Raw genomic sequence first — 27,124 nt, forward strand, 5'->3', positions numbered from 1 at the left:
GTTTCTACTGACATAACAGCGCTGAAGCTTATTGAGTTAACCTACTACTAGATCTAGGAATCTCTTTTCCAAATGACATTTATTTGTTAACTGAAGTAAGTGAGCACCAGGAATATTGTATTTCATAACAAAAATATGTCTCTTCACATGTTTACCTCAATGGCGGAGCACAATTATATCATCTGTAAGTACAAGAGGAATAGATTCAGGATGCAATGGGGAATTATTTATCTTAACTCCTCAGATTAGACTTGACCAATTTATTTATTTTATTTTTCACGGCAATCGTCTCCTAGGACTTTGAATGAGTTAGCTGCAAGAACGTATACCACTCCTCCAACTCCATTCCTTCGAACGCAAGGTGCACTGAGGTCCAGGAAGACATGCAATATTTAACTCTTGCATATATATATATAGCACCACTAGGAACACTTCCACATTATGGATGACAGTCAACTCATAGCTGATTTTTTTTTTTTTTTTAGTTAAAAGTTTAAGCTCAATTTTAGTGCTTGTGAAAGTCGGACAGCTCTGGAAACTGAACACAGAATGGGTATAGCACGACAGAAGTGGGAATGGAGGGATAAATGTTGTGCCTCAAACCTAACCTAGTCTTATCAACTATATAGACCAAAGAGTAATTCTCTGTGTCCATTAAATCTTGAACTTTTCTCTTGAGTCTCCCAACATTAGTGCCAGATATACACAGTGGTAACAGTATCAGAGATGTGAATGCATTAGACCAGTTGATATCACATGGACAAGTGAACAGCTCTCAGACAGCAATAAGTTTTGGTCATTACCAATCCAGGCTGTTGACAGTTCCAACAAAATGACACTACATCCTATTTCCAATCCCCCAAACAAAGAATTCAGTCTTTTCCCTCTAACTCAACTCTCCTCAACCCTACATAGTAAGTCCTTGCAGTTTTCTGGTGAAAAACACTTATTTTGAAAAGACTTATTGGTTCAAAAATATTAATGTTCTATGAAATCTCTTGCAGCTGTTTAAATTTAAATTCTTCCAATTTAACAGAGAACTTGAGTAGGATTCCTCACCCAGAAAGCAAGTGTGAGTAGCAATGCAGGAGAGAAGGCAAAAAAAATTCAGGGTGTTTGGGTTATTCATCTTTGAGAGATGAAGTCCAAAGGTATTTACTGTTCCACAGCTCTGAAGATAAAAGATCAAAGTAGATATGACATTTTCTACTAAGAAGAATGTTTGGGTGAGAGGCAAATCAAGTTTGCTGCTAGAACTTTGGCATCTTTACAAGCGTCAGATTATTATTTTTTGGCTTCAGGAGCATTAAAATCACACACAGTTTTTATATTAAGATATCATCTTCTTCCTTAAACACCCACTTTCCAACTGTTTTGAACCTGAAACTGTTTGATAAAAATAATTGGCACTAATCCCAAATGAAAATATTTCACATCTGTTAACAAAAAACCCCAAACACTATTTCCTTCTGTCCTACCTCAGCCCACACTGCTCTTTCTAAGCCCACACATATCTGGACAGACACGTAAATGACTGGAGAGTTGACAAAAACAGTAAATCAGAAAACAAGAATGTGAAGCTTTCTTCCTGTTTTCTCGGCAATGCTAATAATTAACCAATAAGCAATAAAAGGATAAGAGATTAAAATAAACACAGAGCTAGTCACAAAAAAGTGGGTGATGCCTCTCTAATTACTTCATGCTTTAAATCTGAATACTTAGAGGGAGCAGAGTTCGAGGCCGCTGCACAAAGGGACTTCAATGAATCTGACCCTCGAGTGTGTTCACTGTGTACCTAGCCAGCAGGAGGAGACTGCCTGGAGCAGGCATTACAGTACATTTCCTGCTATTGGTAGATATTGAAAGAAATGTTGACCAAGATTTTCAAAAGTGGCTATGGTTTTGAGTGCCTCAGTTTTGGGGTGCCCAGATTGAGTCACCTTAAAGGGGACTGGTTTTCAGAGGGGTGGTGCTCAGCCTTTTCTATAAAATCAGGCGCCTTTAAGATATTTCAAGTTGGGCACCCCAAAACTGAGAGATTCAAAATCACTAGTCTCTTTTTAAAATCTCATCCATGCCTGAGATCTTTTTAAACCCCTCCTCTGGTGAGAGAGAGGGAGGAGAGGCAAGCTGCTGCAAGGCTAGTGGCAGTAGGGAGATAGGTTTAGTTATTTCCCCTATGGAGAGGAAAGCAGCCTCTCACCCTGGAGAAGCCTAAGTGTCTGTTTAAGGGAAGGACTGACACCCCGGGTCCAACAACATGACAACACACACCCCACAGCAGCGAAGGGGCAGGGAAATGTGTTTGTAATTTTTTTTCCTTTTGCTTGGTGGAGGAGACCCACCTTGGGCCTGCCCTGAGGCCTACATTGAAAATACTGACAAGTAAACACAGAGGGAAGACAAACACTGTCCAGAGCAGAGCTGATTTACCCCAGGCCTTGCCACTGCCAGAGGGGGAAGAGCTAAATCTGGCGAGACGGGGGAGATACCTGGTCACAATACCTGCATTTGAAGGACAATCTGCCCACATTCTTTTCTAGCCATATTGCATGTAAGGTTGGTTACCTCCCAGCTCCTTCAAATTTTTTGGCTATGTCTACACTACGGACCTTAGAGCGGTACAGCTGTAAGATCTCCTGTGTAGCTGCTCTATGCTGGCAGGAAAGAGGTCTTCTGCCAGCATAATTAAACCACTCCTAATGAGTGGCGGTAGCTATGTTAGGAGGAAAGCGTCTCCCGCCGACATAGCACAGTCCACACCAGTGCTTTTGTCGGTGAAACTTTTGTCAGTCGGGGAGTGTTGTTTTCACACCCGATTGACAAAAGTGCTAGTGTAGACAAAGCCTTAAAGACTGAACAGTAGTTTTGTCCTTCCTTTCTCAAGTGTAGAACACTGTCTCCTCTGTCAGTTCTGCAGCAATGTTTAACAACAACCTCTGTTTGCATCAGCCTCAATGATATTTCCACACAAACAAAGAAATATCCCCCATATTACCGGGCAACCCCAGCAGTCCTTCCTCAGGATAAATTCCAGTGGGCTTGATTCACCATTGAACTCGACTGGGACTGACAGGGAGCCAGAAAATGAGAGCTGAGTCTTTTTGAAATTACACATATATGCTTCAGCTGTAATTAGTAACTGTGACAGAATGTAGTATTTTCATATGAATGTTTTCTATATCCACTGTATTGAGAAGATAAGAACAGACTAACTGCAAAGACCAGTGGTCCAGCTAGACTGGTACCAGCCAGTACCAGATGCTTCAGAGGAAGGTGCAAGAGACTCCATAGCGGACAGTGCAACTAGTGGTTTTCTTATGCCCCAAAGCATAAGGGTTTATATCCTTTCCTCCCTTGCTATTAGCACATGGGATACAAGCATATTCTGACTGGACTTTCTCTGCCCACTGCTGAGTGGCTGTTGCTCCAACCCTCCAGCTCTCCCTCCCTCAGTGATTCCACTTCAGCTTCACTACACACCTGCCCCTCCTTCCCCTGGCTTTCTCTGCCCTGTCCCCCTCCACTTCACTTTCTTTCCATTTAGAATATCCCCTCCTAAGTAAACTCACCCCCAAAAAAATCATGGGACTAAAATGACATTTGCTGCCAACCCATTGTTCTCTGCTTCTGTGTTCTACCCCTTTCCCCAAACCTTGTGTCTGTCTTGTTTATTTAGATTGTAAGCCCTTTGGGTCAAGGCCTGTCTTTGTACTGTGTTTGCACAGTGCCTGGCCCAATGGGACCCCACTCTCGGTTGGCTCTTAGGTCCTACTGTAATAAACATGTTAAATAATAAATATTCCACCAGGAAAGAGCAAAGTGGGCTTTCAGTTCAATGTTAATTTTACATTAAATACAAAGATGGAAATTCACCATTGAGAAGTTAGTAGGAAAGGAAAAATACTTTTTTAAATGAAGGCTCACATACCTGCTTTGCTTCCCCAATGTGAACATGATCCTTCTGTTTTTCTTCATACATGTTTCTTAGAATAGCGATAATCAACTCATTCTCTTTCTGATCATTTCTTGGTCTTAATTTCTTTTTAAAAAAACAGACACACGAAAAAATAAGAGTTGCATTCATATAGTAGCTTTAAAATTATTCCCCTCTATTTTAACTTTTGTGATTGCCAGTGTGTAGTTAATGCACACTGAATAGTTTAATCTAGTTGATGCTGCTGTATAATTCCACTAGAGGACACCAGTGATCCAAGCAATGCAGCAACACAGCCAGATAAATATTTTAATGATATTTCACAAATACCACACAGTGCTGTGACTAACAACAGCAGATATCAGCTGCTGAAAGTCACTTGAAGCATATTTTAGAAAGCATAACATTGTCATAGCTAGAACAATTCTTAGTATAAATATCATTTATCAATATGATTCCAAAATAAAATTATAGTTTTACCTCTGTAGTGCATATGTAATATTTCTCTCAGTTATCTGACCGTTTTACTATGGATCCAATTTTCATTATATAAAACTTCATATTTGTAACAAGCATCTCAGCAGAACATGGCAGGTACTTCAAAAATTAAACTTATATTTTAAATCCTGCTATTAGCTTTTAATCCTAAAGTTTTGAAGTAGTTTAAATTAGAAATAAATACCCAGTGCAACTGTTATATTTTGCACAAAAATATTCAAAACATTTAGAAAAAATCATTACAGTTAATTACATTAATTAATTGCAAGTATACCTGCCAATTTAGCTAAATGTTGTTTTGGTTATAGAGATACTCAGTTTTAACCACAAGAGAGTTTAGAATGCATTAATGCACTGGTCCTAAAACAGGTACAATCTATTATTAAGGAACATCAGAGGGGAGACCAGATTAAAATATTTATCTCTGCTTATTCAGATTTCCAACCTAGCCTTTAAGATTATTAGAGGAGAAAATATTTGTAAAATGGTAACTACTGTAGTACGTATCACAAAGATGAAGCTTTTTAAATTCATGTAATTCTCACAATTATACATATAATGTATGTGATATATTATGAGCAAATATCATATGTGACTGGGAGCAACTCTGGTTACGGCAAATATTTTTAGAAAGATAATTATCTCAAAAATGGAAATCAGGAAAACGTATTGAAATCCCAGACCACCAAAATTTGTATTAAAAAAGTGCAAAGAGATGACAGATTTTTTTTGTTATGTTTTATCCAGTGGTTTATTTCTACAGCCTTACAATAAAATAAAAATCATCTTCAATACATATGTTTTAGGGACCTCAATGCAATAAGGCACGCTTAGGTTACAGAAATGCCCAGTCAGCTGAGGCACTAGTGCCAGTTTACCCCAAAATACCCAGGAGTTACTATGTTTCTCAACTGAACTAGATGTTTCATTTTTGGTTCGGCTGACCCAAATCTAAATATTCCAGTTTGTCAAAATGTTTAGTTTTGGATTAGTTCCACATTAAAGTGAGTCTGCCTGAGCTTCCATGTGCCTTATGTTCCCATTCTCATCCTAATAAAACTACTTTTCCCATGATGCATCACAGTCCCAAACTGTTACTTCCGTGAGACACCACAACTCAGCAAGATACAGATTAATGTGAAACTACTCCAAAACCAAACTAGTATGATTTGGTTCAACAAACTGAAATATTTAGATTAAGGCTGTCGATTAATCACAGTTAACTCACGCGATTAACTCTAAAAAATTAATCGCAACTAACAAAATTTAATCACAATTAATCGCAGTTTTAATCGTAGTGTTAAACAATAAGTACCAACTGAAATTTATTAAATATTTTTGGATGTTTTTCTACCTTTTCAAATATATTGATTTCAATTACAACACAGAATACAAAGTGTACAGTGCTCACTTAATATTACTTTTGATTACAAATATTTGCACCGTAAAAATGACAAACAAAAGAAATAGTATTTTTCAATTCACTTCATACTAGAACTGTAGTGCAATCTCTTTATCGTGAAAATGCAACTTACAAACGTAGATTTTTGTTTTGTTACATAACTACACTCGATAACAAAACAATGTAAAACTTTAGAGCCTCCAAGTCCACTCAGTCCTACTTCTCGTTCAGCCAATCGCTAAGAGAAACAAGTTTGTTTACATTTATGGGAGATAATGCTGTGTGCTTCTTATTTACAATATCACCTGAAAGTGAGAACAGGCATTCACCCGGCACTTTTGTAGCCGGAATAGCAAGGTATTTACGTGCCAGATATGCTAAACATTCATATGCCTCTTCATGCTTCAAACACCATTCCAGAGGACATGCTTCCACGCTGTAGATACTTGTTAAAAAAAAAAAAAAGTGTTAATTAAATTTGTGACTGAACTCCTTGGAGGAGAATTGTATGTCTCCTGCTCCATGATTTCACCCGCATTCTACCATATATTTTGTGTTATAGCAGTCTCGGATGATGACCCAGCACATGTTGTTTGATTTAAGAACACCTTCTCTGCAGATTTCACAAAACGCAAAAAAGGTTCCAATATCAGATTTCTAAAGATAGCTACAGCACTTGACCCAACGTTTAAGAATGTGAAGTGCCTTCCAAAATCTGAGAAGGATGAGGTGTGGAGCATGCTTTCAGAAGTCTTAAAAGAGAAACACTCTGATGCAGAAACTACAAAACCCGAACCACCAAAAAAGAAAATCAACCTTCTGTTGGTGGTATCTGACTCAGATGCTGAAAATGAACATGTGTCAGTCCACACTGCTTTGGATTGTTATCAAGCAGAATCGGTCATCAGCATGGACGCATGTCCTCTGGAATGGTGGCTGAAGCATGAAGGGACATATGAATCTTTAGTGCATCTGGTACGTAAATATCTTGCGACGCCGGCTACAATGTCATGCAAATGCCTGTGCTCACTTTCAGGTGATATTGTAAACAAGAAGTGGGCAGCATTATCTCCTGCAAACTGTAACCAAACTTGTTTGAGTGACTGGGTGAACAACAAGTAGGACTGAGTGGACTTGTAGGCTCTAAAGTTTTACATTGTTTTATTTTTGAATGGAGTTTTATTTTATTTTTTTACATAATTCTACATTTGTAAATTTAACTTTCATGATAAAGAGATTGCACTACAGTATTTGTATTAGGTGAACTGAAAAATACTATTTCTTTTGTTTTTTATAGTGCAAATATTTGTAATAAAAATAAATATAAAGTGAGCACTGTACTCTGTCCACATATCTATTCAAGGGAGACCATCATAGGATCTAACTACATCATGTACATCTACATCCAGAGCTTGTTCACCTGCACATCTACCAATGTGATATATGCCATCATGTGCCAGCAATGCCCCTCTGCCATGTACATTGGCCAAACCGGACAGTCTCTACGCAAAAGAATAAATGGACACAAATCTGACATAAGGAATCATAACATTCAAAAACCAGTAGGAGAACACTTCAATCTCTCTGGTCACTCAATAACAGACCTAAAAGTGGCAATTCTTCAACAAAAAAACTTCAAAAACAGACTCCAATGTGAAGCTGCAGAACTGGAATTAATTTGCAAACTGGATACCATCAGATTAGCCCTGAATAAAGACTGTGAATGGTTGGGTCATTACAAAACCTACACTTAATTTCCCCAATACTAATTTCTCCCTACTGTTACTTACACCTTCTTGTCAACTGTCTGTAATGGGCCACTCTTTTACCACTTCAAAAGTTATTTTTCCTCCCTTGGTATCCTGCTGTTAATTGATTTATCTCGCTAGACTGACCTCACACTTGGAAAAGCACCCCTATCCTTTCATGTATTTTACCTGCTCCTGTATTTTTCACTTCATTCATCTGACGAAGTAGGCTCTAGCCCATGAAAGCTTATGCCCAAATAAATTTGTTAGTCTCTAAGGTGCCACAAGGACTCCTCGTTGTTTTTGCTGATACAGACTAAAACAGCTACCACTCTGAAACTGTACACTTGTATTCTGCGTTGTAATTGAAATCAATATATTTGAAAATGTAGAAAACATCCAAAAATATTTAAATAAATGATATTCTATTATTGTTTAACAACGTGATTAATTGCATTATTAATCACAATAAATTTTTTTAATCGGTTGATTTAATCCTAATTTAGATTCAGGTTGAATAACAAACCAAGCTGAAATGAAGTATCAATTCAGGAACATCAAAACGTTTTGTTTTGATCATAAGTGTCAAAACAATGTTTCACATCTCCAAATTGAATGTTCTGGCACTTGGTTTTTTCATGAAAACTAAAATTCTCTACAGACACTTTTTGTAAAAATTTCATTAGTCAAAAATCCAGTTTTCCATCAGAAAAACAGTTTAGTCTAAAGATCTGATCAGCCCTAGAAACAATAGTGAATTACTCAGAATTTAAAACAAATGGCGATTTCCAGATTGTCACTGAATACCGTAAGAAGCTGAAGAACAATTCTCATGAAAATAAAAGCTTTCATGCTGGACACGGATTGTAAATAAAGACCGTAGCAATATAACTTTTAATTTAAAAACAAAAACACGTAAACAAAAAACACACATTACCTGAACTTGCTCAAAAAGAGCAGCCTGCTCCTGGTTATTTAGTGTTGTTAGATGCTTCTGGAGTTCTAGTTTAGTTTTAGAAGGATGTAGTCCTAATAAGCGATGAACCAAGATAAAATGGACAAGTATTGTAATAAGCAAGCTTTAAACTGATACAATACACTAATCATATGATATGCACAGAAGTTTAAATAACAGGTATAAGCATTGCTATTTAAATGAGTTATCTGCATTAGTTTTAGCAGATGGGCACTGTAGTACACATATTTTAAAAAAGTGTACTTTGTTTTATATCAGGGGTCGGCAACCTTTCAGAAGTGGTGTGCCGAGTCTTCATTTATACACTCTAATTTACGGTTTCGCGTGCCAGTAATACATTTTAACGTTTTTAGAAGGTCTCTTTCTGTAAGTCTATAATATATAACTAAACTATTGTTGTACTATTGCTGTATGTAATGTAAATAAGGTTTTTAAAATGTTTAAGAAGCTTCATTTAAAATTAAATTAAAATGCAGAGCCCCCCAGACCGGTGGCCAGGACCTGGGCAGTGTGAGTGCCACTGAAAATCAGCTCGCGTGCTGCCTTCAGCACACGTGCCATAGGTTGCCTACCCCTGTTTTATATAATTACTTACATCAATCCGTAAATATGAACTTTATAATACATATGAAATGAGGAAATGCAATCTTTTGCAACAAGGAGTTTTGCTGGAATAAAGTGCAGGATTAGGCTTCTTAGCTGACTTAGAAGATTGCATGATCATGTAACACAGAATGAACCTAGATTCTGCTGTGGCTTATCAACAGACTCCTTATTGAGGTTTTATGCAGTATAGGTTTTGGGAGTTTGGTTTTTTTTAAAAATATATTTTCTATTAACTATTTTCTCATTTATATGCCTTGGTTTATAATTTGCCTCTTCAAGAGTTTTGCCAAGATACATGAAATACTGTATTCTCCAGCTTTTTTCTTTTGCTGAATTCGTTTACTGATATTTAAAAGCATACAATCCTGTGGCTCTCATTAGTTCTTCTTTTTCTTACCCTTGATTAAATTCCTTTTCTAGATTTTTTTTAGCACCAACAGGTTTCTGTACTTGTTAAGCATCTGATTGTGGAGTGTATATACTTCCCCATCAAGCTGGAGGTGGACAATAATATTTAAATCAGACTCAATTGTCCTTTTAGTGCTCTCAGAATCATAGCTAGCTGAAGGCCAAGAAAAAGTACAGGTAGTGTAGTTCTGTAAATTCTCCTGTTCCTACAGATTAATACCAGATATGTCTTGGTCCAACAAGATACTGTGGCTTTTCATTGATCTGACAGCTACTGCTGTCCCTCATTCACCCCAGCCCTGCCCTAAATGGCTAAATTCTTAGCTGTGAAACTTGCTGAAATGCAAAATGTTCCTGACTTCATGTCTTTGCCACTTTCTGTACAATGGATGTAAGCTGCAATTACTTTGTTTCCTACCAGAAGTACAGGTCAAACACATTAAAAGGATCCACCGTTTGAGATCATGTCTGATAGCAGAACACCACCTCTATCTAACTCAGTTCATTAACAGGACATGCAGTTCTCAGCTAGGGCAGTATATTCCTTAAAAGTTCACTTAAAAATTATTTCCAATTTTTTTATTGTTTATAAATTCAAGAACCAAGTAATTTTCAATGCAATTATATTTAACTTTTATTTCTTTTTAAAAATTAAGTAAATACACAGTATGAATCAATTTAGCTTTTATTTGATCATTCTTGACACTAGTACTCTGATCTTATACTGTATTGAAGTTATTTCTTAATTAACTGACCAGGCTTCAAGTGTCCAAAGTTAATACAGTCCTCGGTTTAAAAATTGTGTATTCCTTTAGATCAATGTTCACACATACAAATATTGCTCTGGTAAGTAAGTTAGATAGAATACATTTTCAAGAGGTTTCATTGTCAACATTGCTTAATACTTACCTTCAATCTTTTCACAGAGTTTATGCAGGAATTGCATAGGGCATCCTTCGCAAAGTTGGAGCTGAGCTTTGGAGGTTTGTTGCACAGCAGCTACAGTGAAAGCCTGTTTCAAAGTCATCATGATTTCATCAACCTAACGAGAACAAGAGAGGAAATCAAGGCTAACGAATTAAAGGTGATTTCTGCTACACTAAGTTGGTGTTGTTTTCAACCCAACAAAGTCAGTCTCTTTAAAAAGGATACCTTCATTGTTTTGGGATTATGTTAGGATAATGATCAGGGAATCCCCTGAGATACTGACCTTCTGATTGTGGGTTTGGCTTTCAAAACTGATATACCTACTGAATGTAATCAGACCTCTCCATTCATTTTAATGGGAGTTCTACTTTTAAAAACAAACAAACAAAAAAAACACCCCATGATATACAACTTGACTTAATGCTTGGTGAAGTATGAAGTGCTCCATGGCCTCTGACCACTCCAGATATGCCAGTGTAGAGGTTATATTTATTTTGAATACGATACATATTCTAACCTCTGTCTTCAACAAAAATTCAGTTTCTTAACAGTTTTCTATCTTAAGAACAATTAAATTTTTATAAATGCAATGGAAGTTGAGAGCAAACAACAACAAAAACTTAGCACCTTATGATATCAGGCCTTTAATTAGCATCTCTTACCAGGGCTTCATCTGTGCACTGAAACACGTAGCAGACAAAGTAGCAGCCACCGTTTCCTGAAGACTCTCTACAGATGAACCCAAAGTGATCCACATGTCTAATACCCTGGCACAAAAGAAGTAGTAACAAAAGATTCAGTCATGTTTACAAGTTGATTTCATACGTGTAATTATCACACCAATACATTAGACAGATGTCCAACAGCATTACAGCATCATGGTAAACCAAATATCTCATTCCATCCATATAAAAACCATCTAGCCCACTAAAGGATCTTTTAAATATATTTAAATCATAAATACTCATTTACAAATGTAACAAACTGTAATGGATCTGTTGGGGAAGAACTTGCATGGACAGACAAGTGCATGACCACATGACCAGACCAGATTAAGTTTGATCTCCAACGTACAGCAGTAAATGTTAAAAATCCTCCAAAGACATTGCATCCACTCTAGGGACTTAATTCAGTGACTCTTCCTCAAATTCAGTAGTACTTACTACTCAATTGTACTACTATTGTCAGTACATATATCTCAGAAAGAAGAAAGGTTACAAAATCAGGCCCAAGAATCAGAAACAAAACCCATATTACATTATTCTGGCAGTACCCACAATGTGATGGCCGCAATACTGCAAGTATTTATTTATCTATCCGTTATTCATTGGTCAATTTCATGTAAGTGTCATGCCACAAGTGGGTTTTGCATATTAAAGTCAACCTTCCATTAAGGATAGTAGAAAAGAGGCATTTGATTTGTTAAACCAAAAACCAGGAGCAGATTCACAAGAAAAACCTGAGTTTCAGTCAGTTATAACTAATCTGGATATTAGCAAACAAGACATTTCTCTGGTATTCCCTATCAATGTTGAATACTCAAGATTGTCACTGTATTATGAGGATACCAAAATCATAAAACATGAATATTTTTGGACACATATTGGCCAGGAGCACCAAAAACGAGAGTAGGTATATGTAGCAGAGCAAGGCCAGTCATCCTAAAGTAATGTGAACAGCACAATCTCCTTGCTATAAATATTAATAACCTTCCATCAAGCGCCAACTGAATAAAGAAAAATAACTTAATATACATGTAGATATCCAACTTCTCATAATATGATGGTTGCATACTCATACTACTTGGAAAAAGTATTATGACAAAGGCAAACATTTGGCATTAATATTTCAACAGAAGATATTAATTAGAAAGATAATTAAATGATCTAGAGTCCTCAGGTTCTTAAATTCTAATTTCCTGTAAATGCCCAGGCTAGCTCTCTTACGGTGTATACTGCAGAGCCCATTGTTATAATATCTGAAAGTCAGTTCCAGAAAATATAAGGCGGCTTGATTTTGACCTCCCTTATATATATTTGCAACTCCATTGACTTCAAGAGGGTTTACTCCCACTGTATACCACCATTAGCAAGATCAAGATGAAACTCATCAAATTTCTCTGTTGGTTACTCAGAATGTTGCACACTTCATGAAATTTTATTCTTGTAAAATCTCTTCATGAGTCTGAGTGAGTTCTTAGATCTGAGAAAATGGAAATTCTATACTGATTCTGAATAATCTGCTAAATAGGATTTGCTTTGGAATTAGTCCGTATTCTTTGGAATATGTTAAAGCATAAGTAGATTACCCACAGCAGGCACGAAGGAATCCTTTATAACCCTCCCCTCCCCTCCACAGACAAGTCTCTCAGAAGAATCAAGTATTTTTCTGCTCCTGGAACCAGTTTTCTGAACTTGATGAATTACAAAAAACAGTGATATAGCGACTCCTATGTTATTATCTACAAGTTTGGGTAGACAGTTTATAGCGAAGACTGTTGGATTCAGAGGCCACAGTACTCTTCAATTTCTAGATTGGTCTTAAAGCCTATGGTTATGGAACACATCTTGTTTATTTATTTTAAAAGAGAATCAGTTCCATTTCTTGATGGACTGTTGGAGCAGGTCTCTCCTGACATTCTCAGAATTATTTTAGCAGACATATCCCGATTCATGCTTCAGATGGAACAATACCACAAGTCATTTTCAATATATAATAATTTTCTGGTGTAAAGAAGGAACACTATTTGATCTCCATCTTTACAGAGAAACAAACTTCAGAAACATGCTAACATGGCACCATCAGTCCTTCTTCAGTAGGTGGTGTCCTTCACTTCATTATAAACACTTTAAAAAATGCCCTAGTTTTTCAAAAAGAATTGCTGACTAATGCAACAAGCACAGCATGTGTCCCTTCACCAAGTAGCTAGAACAGGGGTGGGCAAACTACAGCCCGCGAGACTGTCCTGCCCAGCCCCCGAGCTCCTGGCCAGGGAGGCTAGCCCCCGGCCCCTCCACTGCTATCCCCCCACCCCCGCAGCTTCAGCTCGCTCGCTCCGCCGCCGGCGCAATGCTCTGGGTGGCAGGGCTGAGAGCTCCTGGGGCAGCGCAGCTGCAGAGCCCGGCCTGACCCCTGTGTGGTGGCGGCGGCGGTGTGGCCGTAGTGCCGCCAGCCACCGGTGCTCCAGGCAGCGCGGTAAGGGGGCACGGAGCAGGGGGGGTTGGATAAAGAGCAGGTGAGTTCGGGGTGGTGGTCAGGGGGCGGGGATGTGGATGGTGGTCGGGGGGGGAACAGGGCATTGAATGGGGGCAGGGGTCCCGGGGGGCAGTCAGGAAGGAGGGGGGGGGGGTTGGATGGGGCAGCAGGGGGCATGACCCCTTCCCCTAACCAGCCCTCCATACAAATTTACGAAACCCGATGCGGCCCTCAGGCCAAAAAGTTTGCCCGCCCCTGAGCTAGAACATACTCCAGCTTGTTTTCTTAAAGCTCCCCAAACATACATCAGCCCACTAACATGGACTGTAACACTATTAACATGCCAACTATTCTGCAGAGCAATCCACTAACAAATTCACAACTTTCACCTTGTTCATAATCACAAACGCAATCACCCTATATCTTTGGTTTTGAGTGGTAAGGGCAGTGAAACATAAGGCCTCCCAGGCCTCTCATCACCTAACCAGCAAAGCACAAAGCATCTGCTTAGGTTAAGCACTCATGTATTCCCATGAATTCAAGGGGATCTCAAGGTTAAACACAGGCTTATGTGCTTGGCTGGATCAGGACTGGATCAATAAGAGTCTTGCATCACTAAAAACTCTGCCATATTCACAAGACTAATAATACTTGAGAGCAAGGCAGAATATTAATGTAATCAGGATTCCACTTTGAAAGCATGTGTTTGTTTCAATATCCCAATTGCTTCTAAGAACAAGAACACAGCAGGCAGAGCAACTGAGACAGGCAACCTTACCCTCCTGCCTTGTATCATAGTGGCAGCCATGTCCCAGCACTAACAGCAGAGTCAGGAGTCGGTGCCAACAGGCTCCAAGTATTAGCATAGTTTGGGGGGAAGGCACGACGGGCATTGTCTTCCCAAACTGCAAGCCTCGGGCAGGTGTGGAATTTGCTGCCTCCACCCCATGCACAGTCCCATTGGCCTGACTGGAGGTACTCCCCCAAATACAGAAGTCAAACTACGCCTATGGCTCCAAGGAAACTGTGATACTGCTCTGTGGCTGGCCACACATGGTTGTGAGAGTGGAGTTATCTGCTCCCTCCCCTCTCCTAGTGAGATGAAGAGAAGCTGTATATGTCCAGTATCCCTAACTGACAAACCACCTAGCCAGTAAAGCAGGCCTGAGGGGACCCTTAAGTCAGGAATTCACTTCCTCTGCTGGTTTGAGAGAGCCAGAGTTTAATGACCTTGAAGTCTATCTAATGACTCAGGATTCTAGCCGAAAAAGTGGCCTGAGGGGAGGTCAGGGTTCAGGTTCTCCTGTGATCAGAGAAGTTTTCTTTAATGGCTTTTTAATCAACACAGTGTCAGTTAGTTATATTAACACTCTTATTTTTATAATTAGCGCACATAACAGGTGTGCAAGGAAAGTAGAGGAGAGGGCGCAAGGAGCCCCCTTTTGCATGCCCACACTGGCCCAGGCACAATGGTAGTCATTTTCCTCATTTGTCACTTTAAACCATCTCACCCTCTTTTTGCATCTCTCCACTAGCTCTCCTTCTCCATCATAATAAATTAACTATTTGTCTTCACTTTCAAAGCCCTTCATGGCCTATCCCCACTCCACCCTCCATCTCTCATACACGGTTGAGAGGTCTTGCCTCTCCCTTGCCAATGATGCCAGCCTGTGTCACTCATTTGTTAAATTTTAAAACAAACACCTTTGGATTTCTCCTCCCCTGCTGCCCTTCACACATGCGAGTTCCCTGTAAACGTGCACAAAACTACCTCACTGTCCTCCTTCAAGTGTCTCCTTAAAACGCCCCTTTGCTGTGATGCCTGCAAAAAGTTTTGACAACGGTCGAGCAGCTGCTGTGCTGATACCCAGTGCTTAATTTGTAATGAAAGATGTGCCGGGTCTCAAGCAATTTTTTTACTTTCATAACTGTCGCGGCAAGCCCCAACGTGCCGGGACTATGAACTGCCAAGTTAGAGGTGCTGTGGCTCAGCCCTGACACAAATTAAGCACTGCTGATAGCACTGTCAATCATGCTGACCAGTGTTATCTCATTATTTCTTTGTGAACCTGTCTGGTTTTTTATTCCACCGGTCCTCTCTTGTCTGATATTTAGATTGTAAGCTATTTGGGGCAGAGACCGTCTTTTTGTTCTGTGTATGTACAGCGCCTAGTGCAATGGGGTCCTGCTCCATGACTGGGCTCCTAGACTCTGTCACAGTGCAAACATATAGTACCAAACATGCTCTCCTGAGTGCAAAGTCTTCTCTGAATTCACACTCGTCTCCTCAAAAGAGGCAGGGCCACAGTAATGTGCTCTTCTGCGATGGCCAGTAAAGCTGATTCTATACAGAGGTGGAATCAGTTGCACTACAGCAGAGGTCCCCAAACTGTGGGGCGCGCCCCCCCAGGGGGGCATGGAGGAACATCCAGGGGGCGTGGCGGGGCTCAGGCCAGCCTCTACAGGGGATGGGGAGGGAGCGCCACCCAGCCCCTCCCCGCCCTAGCTGTGCTTTGGTCTTGCCTCCAGCTGCATCCCCAGCTCCCAGCCCCGTGCCTGGCCCTGTCCCCAGCCTTGGCTCTGTTCCTGGCCCCGGGCCAAGGCTGGGGGCAGAGCTGGGAGCAGAGCAGCACCTGGCCATGGGCCCAGCTGCCAGCCTACACTACAGCCCAGCTGTGGCTCTGCTCTGGCCTCCACCCCCAGCCTCGGCCCAGACCCACCCCCAGCTGTGGCCCCAGCCTCGCCCCCCTTCCCCTGCCCGCACACCTCCCCGCCCCCGGAGCCGCAGCCACTCCTGGCCTCGGAGGTGCGTGGACTGGAGTAAGAGGCGGTGCGACCCCCAAAAGTTTGGGGATCACTGCACTACAGTAAACAACCTCCATCTTCCCTCTATAATCCTGGAGGCATAGCATCTGCCTTCACAAGCTCCTACTGGGGTAGTGTATCTCTGTACCCCCTTACTATGAGCTGAGTGCAATAACTGTATATATCTGTGTGGTCTACAAAGTAAAAGTAACCTGAGTTTGACTGTTATTTATGAAGAGTGTTCAATTAACTCTGAAGTACTGTTTACACAGTCTATTTCAGTGACTGATAACGCACTGCACAACACACATACAGCCGAGGGAACCCTGAACTTGCACAACAGTGAATCATGTCTTCTGGAATCTGAAAGCAGAACTTGACAGGATATTCGGTCCACTTATTTTTTTATTGCACAGAGAAGAGAGTCTTGACCTCAGACATTACAAGGCTAAACATTAAACAAGAAATGAAGGCCTTACAAAATGACAGACTGCCAAGGGGTCTACTCACCCATGACATGTGGGGATCCACTTGGAACGAATGGGGAGGGGAGAATCAATGAGTATTCATGAATGGCAGAACCACCATAAAAATTAATGCACTATCAGTTTACCTGAGAGCAAAAGGATATTTCCTTGAAACTTTTCTCAAGTGCTACTTTTTTCGTGTCAGGACTGATGAGATAAACTGCAGACTGCCCAATCTAAAAACAGTTAAATAAAAAAAGGATTACATTTAGCTTCAAGAAACATTATGTCAAATTTGTTCCAACTAAGAAATGTTCCTTGTGTATGAGAAATCTCAAAATGCATTCCACTCCATACTTTGACTCAATGTAGATTTAAATTACAATAGTACAACACACACCACATTTTGCATGAGAGAGAAAAAAATGACGCAAGGTTGGACTTGCACTTACTATTAAATTTATAGCATTGTAAAATACTGAATTGGAATTTTGTTCTGTTTACGAGGCAAAGGAAAAATTAAAGGACCTGCATTTAACTAGACAATAGCAAAACTATATTTACAGCAAATCCTGTATCTTGGCAGGGGGTTAGACTAGATGACACTTGCGGTCCCTTCTAACCCTATAGTTCTATGATTCTACAAAAAATCGGTTTTCCCACAACCTTAGCACATGTCAAGTTAATCAAAGTTATGTGATGAAACTGCAGTGAAATCAAAAGGCAGGCCTGGAAGCTGACCAAACCCCCACTTACATTTTTTTTTTTAAAGTGTTGTTAGATGTACACAGTACTTAATTTAAAGGCAATGTATCTCAAGCTATAAAAATGAGGTGACTGGAGTACATTTTGATGTACATTTAGCTGTAGACCAGTTTTGTAGCAGTAGCCCTGTAGCTGCCGAGAAGCACTGCCAGGTTTGAACAGGAAACTTTTTCCCAGACAGGCACTAATTTTAAGGTGAAACAGCTGTTCAGGATTTTTCGTGAGACTGGACATGGGCCAAGATATAATGTTTAAATTGCAAAATTGTTGCCAAGTCTCTGGGGGCTTCTTCCTAGTTGCCAGAAGATTGTATCTGCAGCCTGGTGAATTTTAGGATGTTTTCCTCTTAGAAAGGTGGAATCCCCATACATGCACTCAAAAAACCAAACTAACCCAAAAAACTACAGCCACCTACAATTCCCAGAATGTACATTAAACCATCGTGTGTCCCAGACACCTAGCTTATTGGAAAGAATCATCCAAGAGTGTAGGGGAGGAGAGTTGGGCCTCCTTCTTTTGTTTGTTCTAAGCATTTCCCCATGGATTCATTCTTGACCCTTTCTCTCACTTGAGCCTCCATAAAACTTCCCACCATCTCCTTGTCCCCATGGCTTGTTTTCCTTTGCTGTCCCCCAGGGCTGACCTTTCAGCTTTTACTTGGGGGGAGGCCATTAATCTCCTTGCCGTTCAGCAGACCTCTCCTCTGTTTTTTGCTGGCTGCCTATTCCTGTGGCAGGCAGCTAGCTCCCACTTCTACCCCATGCAGTTGCAACTGTCAGAGGAGTGGGTCACTGTACCTAGGGCACTGGCCAGGATGGCAATCTCCCAAGATGGTTTATTAAAACAAATGACTGTACCAGCCAGATTAAGGGAATTGGCAAGCATCCGAGTCTAAATGTTTTTCATAACATCTAATGTGCCAAATACTCAGCCTCTACTATACATTTCATAGAAAGCCACAACAATAACCACTGCACTCAAATAAAGGGTAGTTCAACATCTGAACAATGTTAATTCAAGATTGATCAATATTAGTTGGCTAACCAATGAATTCCAGCACTGTGATCAGCTATGGGATGGTGGATACTGCAGTCCCTGACCAAGTCATTTCACTTCCTGCTCCTGAGAGGCGTTCCAACCAGATGTGTCATACAAGAAATCCAACTTTGCGTATTAAAGAAGCACCTTTTGTGAAATATTAGGAGACTAGGATGCCACCAGGCAAAAGTAACCAAAGTTAAAAGCTCAGAAAGAAGCCACATCTGAAAGTCACGCCACTTTTTTGGGTGGCTATCTCTATACATTCAAGTCTGAAGCACATAGAGGTTCGAGTCAAAATTTTCAGTTTTCACATCTGTAAAACAGGGGTTTAAATTACACACACCTTTCAGCATTGTGGCAATTTAGTTAAAGCGCTACGTAAGTCCCAAAGTTCACCAGGTGGGGGGTTGGACCTAAATATCCTCCTATGCACTTTCCCCTCATCCTGCACATGTTTGCCATAGTTTAATAGTTTCAAAAAGTATTTGTTTAAAAACTAAGACTTAATTATTTTAAACGGGGCTATTTATTTTCAAGGTTACAGAACCTGCCCTGCGGAAAGATGGTACATAAGGTTTGGCTTTAGTGGGGCGTGCACATTTTCCCACACACACATCCAATGTACCTCCCGGAAGAAGCCAGTGTACAGCTGCAGAGCAGCTCTAGAGTTCTAGAACAGTCATAGCTAATGCTGTCCTTAAGCTCATCCCTCAAGACATAATGATTACACTTCTATTCTGCAGGTGTAATGCCTCTTCAAACAGTGCATCTCCTCCACTACTCAAGGGAAGGCCTTGGCTCAGAGCCATAAGAAAGCCCTATGAATTTAGTCTGACACAATAAGGGCATGTCTACACTGCAAAATTAAGTCGAATTAACTTACATCGGCATACAGTCTCCGCAGTAATTACATTGCTTGTGCATGTCTACACTTTATTCATTGTGTCAGCAGCGTGTGTCCTCATCAAGAGCATTTATACTGATTGCACTGTCAGCATGGGGCATTGTGGGGTGGCTTCTGACAGCCAGTAACAGTTGATATAAGCAGCACAGTGTCTACACTTACTTTATGCCTCTTGTGAACATGGCGTTATTAAGTCAGCATAGCGAGGCTGTTACATCGGCGAGAGCAAAATGTTAGTGTAGATACTTACATAGTTAGGTCTGCCTGGCATCGACCTAACTCAGTAGTGTAGCCCAGGCCTAAATTTTAAAAGTATTGCACTGTATTTAAAAAACTTTGTACTAAAAAGCACAGAACCACCATCCCTTCCTCTCGCCACGTCCATCTCCAGGGATAGCCAGTCAAAAGAAACACACACAAGTACTTAATGTACCCAAGAGATGAGCTCAAGATAACCAGCCAAAATATTGTCTACTATACTACCTCTAATTAACCAGTGTTGTACAGAATATAGTAAACATGAATGTATTTGCAATATAGCAGGAAAGTGAAGCAAAACTAACCTATACACTCTTCAAATCCTGACCTTAAACCACAGTAGGGGTGTAGCTGGCTAGGTGAATTTTGGATACAGAGAGGTCAACCTGGTGCCAACCTCAACCTCAGTATGCTCAGAACTACCCACAATAGCAGCCCACAGGTACACATACACACCGATTACTACTGGGAGTCGGTGCAGTTAAACTGCAAGAGCACCTTAACTAAACTGCTTGTTATGGGACACAAAGTGAGTGCTTGCCTGCAGCCAAGTTCCAAAGATTCTGTGCTCTAAACAGGTAGCATCTCTCACCTATAAAGTTGTTTCTGCTGTAATTATTTAGCATAATACACACACAATATATATATATCACAGAAATAATAAAAGTTAGTCCCAGCCTTTACATCAGATAATTATCAATAATATTTCCTAATAGTTTCTCAACACTGTCCTTTTGAAGCTCAATGTTTTACGTGGTGCTGTTTTAAACTGTTTCACTTAATATACTTTGACAACGTAAAACAGATTTTTACACTGAATGATAAAACTCTACAAAGAAATATATAAAATTTTATGTGTAACTTAAGCTCCAATAACTGCAGGAAGTTATTCAAGGAGGAACTCCCATCTTTGTAGGACATTTCTTTTGCATTTCCTATCCAGTGTTTAGAGACATAAAATGCTTGCAAAGTTGCAATTTGTTTTACCATGAACAACATAGTCCGGTTTCCTGCAATATCTGTTGGCTGCACAACGTTGTGTCCATAGCCAAGTTGACGTTTTAGGTTCAGCGAAGTCTCAGTTTCATCAAAAGAGCTGGCAAAACTGTTACTCCTGCAACTCCCATCTTGCAAGTCCCTCTTAAAAGAAAAGGAACGCAGCCCAGGCTGAGAATAAGATTTCCTAATTGGCCTTTTCTCTTCTTCTTCACCGACCAAGGGTTGGAAAACAGATCGCAATTTATCACTGAATGATAATCCTCCAGAATTACTGGCAGTTTCACGTTGTTGGGACAATGAATTAAATTCCAATTTTTTAGTACAACTAACATGGTTAAATTTTTCGATACATTCATCTATTAATGCTGGGGGCGCATTTTTGTGTGCTACTGTCACTCGTCCACAGAACAACACCTCAAACTTTTTGGAAAAAGGGTCTTCAACTTCAGATGGATTATTCTGGAACTCTTCTTGGCGAGCGATTTTTCCAGCCTGTCGAATGGAGCCAATAATCTCAGGCACCTACGAGAAAGAGAAAAAAAACAGTATCAACAAATGCCTAAGACATTGGAATGCTAAAAGGAGACTCCTTATGTCAAATTTCCATTTCCAATTTCCAAGTGGCCACTAATTTTGGGTGCCACCTTTTCTGAGAGACCACCTGGGGACATCGTGAATTTATCTCAAACAACATGTGCATTAGCAGTTAGATATTGTTCAATAGAAAACTTTGCAGGGAGGACGAAAACTGGTTAATATATGGAGATATACCTATCTCATAGAACTGGAAGGGACCCCGAAAGGTCATCGAGTCCATCCCCCTGCCATCACTAGCAGGACCAAGCACTGATTTTGCCCCAGATCCCTAAGTGGCCCCCTCAAGGACTGAACTCACAACCCTGGGTTTAGAAGGCCAATGCTCAAACCACTGAGCTATCCCTCCCCCCTTCATTTACTTCCCTAACAAGAGATCATTATCATTATTACACAATCAGTGGACCTGATCTGTCAAGGTGCTGAGGATTTCCAAGGAAGCCTCTGGACTGATTTAAATCAAAACAATTTAAATCACAAATTTTAATCATGATTTAAATCAGCAAGCAGAAAATCTTGATTTAAATAATCAATTTTAATTATGTCTGCATTTGTACGTTTTAGTTATTTTCCTGAAGAAAGGTTGATTCTCATTGGTTGGTAACCATTAAAACATGTTGATTTGCAACAAATTATAGCTTTTGGACTACATTTGGTGCTTCTTTTTGCTAACTAGGAGAATAAAATATATTTATTTAAGCAATTATATAGCTTAATTTAGGTTTATTCAGATCCTCAATTTTTACATTTTTATTATGTTAAGAAATGCATCATTCACCATGCTGTGCGGAGAATAAAATGATGTCCTCCATGCAGTAAAAGTGTCAGAACACCGTTTGTGTGTTCTAGCCCTGGCTCAAGGGACAGACTACTGAATTACCTATGGTGGACCCCACAAGAGTCCAGGGATTCCACTGTACTAGATGATTCATTTTATACTTCTGATTTGTGTCAAACTCCGTTTGGCTGGAAATCGAATGAATAAAAAATGTGCAAAAACCAGCATTTAAAATCTATTTATTAGTTAAATAAAACTACTTTAAATGTGCTGGATACATAAGAAGAAAAGTTTATTAAAATGTTTTGCATTTAAAACTGATTTATTAAAAAAAGGAAATATCATCAATAGTTAATGAATTGCATTGACTGTTTCTGTCCACCATGTCATTGAAAATCGTAGAACTAGTAGGTCTCATCCTCCCACAGCTATTTTTCATTCATAGATTGAAGGAGAAAAAACAAACTTTCCTGCATTTTCAGCTCCCAACTGGTTTCTAAACATTGAATGAAATAGTCATTGAAGTGAACTAGTGTGCTAAGTCGGAGCGTGCAAATGAAATTTGCTGAGGATACCAAGTTTGGAGGCATGATCAATACGGAGGAGGATCGGAACATTATACAGGAAGATCTGGATGAACTTGAAGACTGGAATGGGATGAAATTCAACAGTAATAAGTGCAAGATCATGCACTAAACATTTCTGCTGCAACCTGGGGCTCCTTAGTTGGAAGCAACAGAGACCTGAGTGTGTGGGTCAATTACAGGATAACTATGAGCCACCAATGAGATGGGGCTGTGAAAAGGGTAAATGTGATCCAAGGATGTATTAGGCGAGGCATTTCTAGTAGAGATATAGAAGTATTAATGCCATTGTTCAAGGCACTGGTAAGACTTCATTTGGAATATTGTGTACAAATCTGATCGTATATACAGAATATAACCAGTAGCCACAAAACAATCAGGAATGCCAAGCATTAATGTTATTGGTAGATTAATGGCATATCTTGCACACTTGTTATAACCTTCATAGTAGCACATTCTACTATTAAACCAAAATGTTTTTGACAGAAAGTAATTTTGTTTGAAAGAAACAAAATAATTCCTTTTGTCATATATTTCTATAATTCCACACGGTGGGAGCCCTATCTAAATTAATTTAAACATTCCACCATTTTCAGGGAATCCACGTTAGGAAATACTCAGTTATGATCCACAGAAACTATAAATTATAAAAAAAAAAGCCCAACTACTATCAGAGGCCAATATTTTAATTAATTAACATGAACTGAATCAATAATAGTTGGAAATCGCTTCTGCTGTCTGAATAGCACATGCAAGCCTTCTTCCAATGGTCTGCTAGGCTCATATTTATATACTTGGTTATGTCACACTACTTTGTGTTCTTTCGCAGCCTTTGATTGGAGTAAGGGATTATATTATCATATCAGCAACAAAGGCTGTAGAACAAACACAAACCTGGTGCAATAGTGTATTCATCCAGCGGAGAATACTGCCAGATATTTAACAATCCAGAATGATTTTGACAAAAGACCAATGAATACATAATTTTCTACAGAAATGGATCTCATCTAGTGAAAGAAGAAATTTAGGATTAAACCCACTTTCAGAATGATTGTGTTCATGAAAATTTGATTGCTGATGCTGCAGCAGGAGGTCTGGAATAGCATTCTAAAACATCAAACCAGGAGAACCATCTCCCCAGACAAGTACTGAGATGGTGAGGTATGCTTGAACCCCAGAGAACCCTTCTGGAGGTCACCTCTGCTTTTAATAAACATATCCATGTTTTTTTTTAAACAGCTGAAGTACAACAGGACTATGCAGAAACAATTGAAAGGTTTTACCTTCAAGAGTTCAGAAACTCAGCACTGTTTTTTTTTTTTTTTATAGATAAGGAAGTATGGCAAAAGCATTAGTCAGAGGATTAAAACAATGAATATGACAAATAACATCAGTCAGGAAACATTACTTCACCCTTGAGCATGATGCATGAATCATCAGTTAAATCATACATAGAGGAAAAAGACAATGGGTCAGGACTTCAAAATTCTATTCCCAGCTACACGACTAATTAGCTGAGCAGCCTTGGGCCTAGACAGCTCTGTGCCTTGGTTTTAACATGTAAAACGGAGATGATAGTTCTTGTTACCTCCAAGGGTGTTGTGAGGCTTATTATTTAATAGGCCAGACCGTGTGTTCTTCCCTTTCTAGATTGGAAGAAGAAAACGTCTGTGGGGGACTTTAAGCCATTTCTGCACCCTCCATAATTCTGGCCCTGTCCAGAGACACTACTGAGAGTAGACATAAGGTTGCGCGTGCCAAGTTTTAGGTGACCATCTATGGACTGTTACTCCAGCACAATAGCTTCCTCTCACACCCTCTCTACCCATTGCAGAGCCAATACACCAGACCCTTAGGACTCAGTGCTTGTAAAGTAAAGTACTTTGAGACACTCTCCTGAAAGCTGCTACTTAAGTGCAAAGTGATATTCCTGGAATTGAAGAGAAACTGGGAGTTGGATGAGGTTTGGCAATTTCCAATTCAGATTTGTGAATTGTAAGGAAAAAGACCTTTCATCTAGCCACATAACTTATGTAGTGTGTCAATTACACATATAATTTGGTTATACATAGCCACATTTCAGGCTATGTTTGCATGAGTGTTTTCTAGGAAATCTTCCCTTGTTCCATCACCAGTACAGCTCCACCAATGGGAGTGCCAGAGTAGACCAATTACAAGTATTCATATTACCATGTTATCCAGACAAGCTCTGAGCAGGTTAGAGGACACAATAGGCTAAAGACACTGACAGCTGAGCTACATTCCCATTCTCATCATTGCTACCATTACCAGGACTGTGGTGGTGGTGATGCAATAGAGGGAGATTTCCTGGAAAATGCTAACATCTGCAATGCAAAAATAGCCACTAAATGGAGCTTACCCCAAATCAGTGAAACAGTAGTTTTATCCCTCCAAGCTAGGAGTTTGCACCAGTACAGCTACTCCAAAAGGTGTAGTAGGGGAAAATTCCCAGTGTAGATAGGCCTGTGACCAATTGCTAATGCATTGTTACTGAATTTGTTTTCTTCAGTGTTTATATCCCTCAGATACCCTTCGGACCTTCATTAGACTGCTGTTCTATAGCAAACCGGGCCCTCTATGCAGCTATAATTTAACAAACAAAAAAGACAAACCTAAAATCCTAGGTTTACTTTAAAACAGTTAACGAACTTCACATTCAAAAAGATATACAATGGGCCTTAAAGGGGAGGGATAGTTTTTATTTTGCCTTGGGCTTGAATTTCCTGGTATTACATCATTTATAAATAGCAGCTGGGCTTCAATGCTGTGTCTATTTAAGAGTATTTCCTCCTTTGTTGTGTAAGAACATGAAATGTGTACCTAAGCTCGACACCTAAAGGGCATCCAAAGAGCAAAAAAAGGGGAGAAGTACTGCCACTTGCAACGTACATTAGATTCTAATGGTCAACCTAGAACATTACTTCAGTGGCATAAATGCAACCATTTCTTTAATACATGTGCACACCACCAGGCTGATCAGGCAAACTGATGCAGCATGGTTCTAATATTTAATACTGACATTGAGTAGAAGTGATAAATCTGCACTTGGCTGTGCATTTAAACATTTTCCTTAATTTGTTAGGGGGATGAGACAGGGGAGAAAGAGAGAGGGGGAAAAACCCACAACTGTTTCCCAAAGGTCCTCTAGGGCTGGATGAAATTGTTTAAAAATATTTTTACTATTAGACTTCAGTAGTACACCAGACCTTCATGTACAGGTTTGCATAGAGGTCTAGGAACCAGTAATTCATAAATTTTAATGTTTGCTCTGGCCCCAACTCCCTCTGTGCTCCCTGGGAAGGAGAAATCACTACACCACTCTGTGTCTCAGTTTCACCAATTGTAAAATGAGAATAATGCTTAGCTGCCTCAGTGAGGTACGGTAAAGATTAACTAGTTTAAAAATTGTGAAGTACTTTCAAGTTGAAATGTTATAATTGCTAAGAATTATTAAAAAGTCAGTCATGCCTGACTGACAGGCATACAAACAGGATGTTAGGAATCATTAAAAAAGGGATAGAGAATAAGACAGAGAATAGCTTATTGCCCTTATATAAATCCATGGTACGCCCACATCTTGAATACTGCGTACAGATGTGGTCTCCTCATCTCAAAAAAGATACACTGGCATTAGAAAAAGTTCAGAAAAGGGCAACTAAAATTATTAGGGGTTTGGAACGGGTCCATATGAGGAGAGATTACAAAGGCTAGGACTTTTCAGCTTGGAAAAGAGGAGACTAAGGGAGGATATGATAGAGGTATATAAAATCATGAGTTGTGTGGAGAAAGTGAATAAGGAAAAGTTATTTACTTGTTCCCATACTATAAGAACTAGGGGCCATCAAATGAAATTAATGGGCAGCAGGTTTAAAACAAATAAAAAGAAGTTCTTCTTCACACAGCGCACAGTCAACCTGTGGAACTCCTTGCCTGAGGAGGTTGTGAAGGCTAGGACTATAACAGGGTTTAAAAGAGAACTAGATAAATTCATGGAGGTTAAGTCCATTAATGGCTATTAGCCAGGATGGGTAAGGAATGGTGTCCCTAGCCTCTGTTTGTCAGAGGGTGGAGATGGATGGCGGGAGAGAGATCACTTGATCATTACCTGTTAGGTTCACTCCCTCGGGGACACCTGGCATTGGCCACTGTCAGTAGACAGGATACTGGGCTCGATGGACCTTTGGTCTGACCCAGTATCGCCGTTCTTATGC

General features: G+C 39.8%; 1 protein-coding gene across 8 annotated transcripts in view; it reads right to left on the reverse strand.

Annotated features, from left to right (window-relative positions):
• TBC1D1 (TBC1 domain family member 1) overlaps nucleotides 1-27,124 on the reverse strand; it is a 199,434-nt gene that overhangs the window by 75,974 nt on the left and 96,336 nt on the right. For 7 of the 8 annotated variants that reach the window (XR_003899761.1, XM_026647989.2, XM_026647988.2 and 4 more), the window contains 6 exons: nucleotides 20,925-21,458; nucleotides 17,116-17,205; nucleotides 11,165-11,269; nucleotides 10,485-10,617; nucleotides 8,523-8,614; nucleotides 3,932-4,042 (listed from right to left, as the gene is read on the reverse strand). Coding sequence is in view for 7 of the 8 variants with exons in the window: in XM_026647989.2 (XP_026503774.1) it covers nucleotides 3,932-4,042; nucleotides 8,523-8,614; nucleotides 10,485-10,617; nucleotides 11,165-11,269; nucleotides 17,116-17,205; nucleotides 20,925-21,458 (1,065 nt within the window). In the remaining variant the exon portion in view is untranslated. The remainder of the gene's footprint in view (nucleotides 1-3,931; nucleotides 4,043-8,522; nucleotides 8,615-10,484; nucleotides 10,618-11,164; nucleotides 11,270-17,115; nucleotides 17,206-20,924; nucleotides 21,459-27,124) is intronic. The other variant, XM_026647996.2, reaches the window with a different exon arrangement.

The sequence above is a fragment of the Terrapene carolina genome, unplaced genomic scaffold (genome assembly GCF_002925995.2).
Source record: "Terrapene carolina triunguis isolate 2854851 unplaced genomic scaffold, T_m_triunguis-2.0 Scaffold66, whole genome shotgun sequence".
In the NCBI taxonomy this organism is placed as follows: domain Eukaryota; kingdom Metazoa; phylum Chordata; order Testudines; family Emydidae; genus Terrapene; species Terrapene triunguis.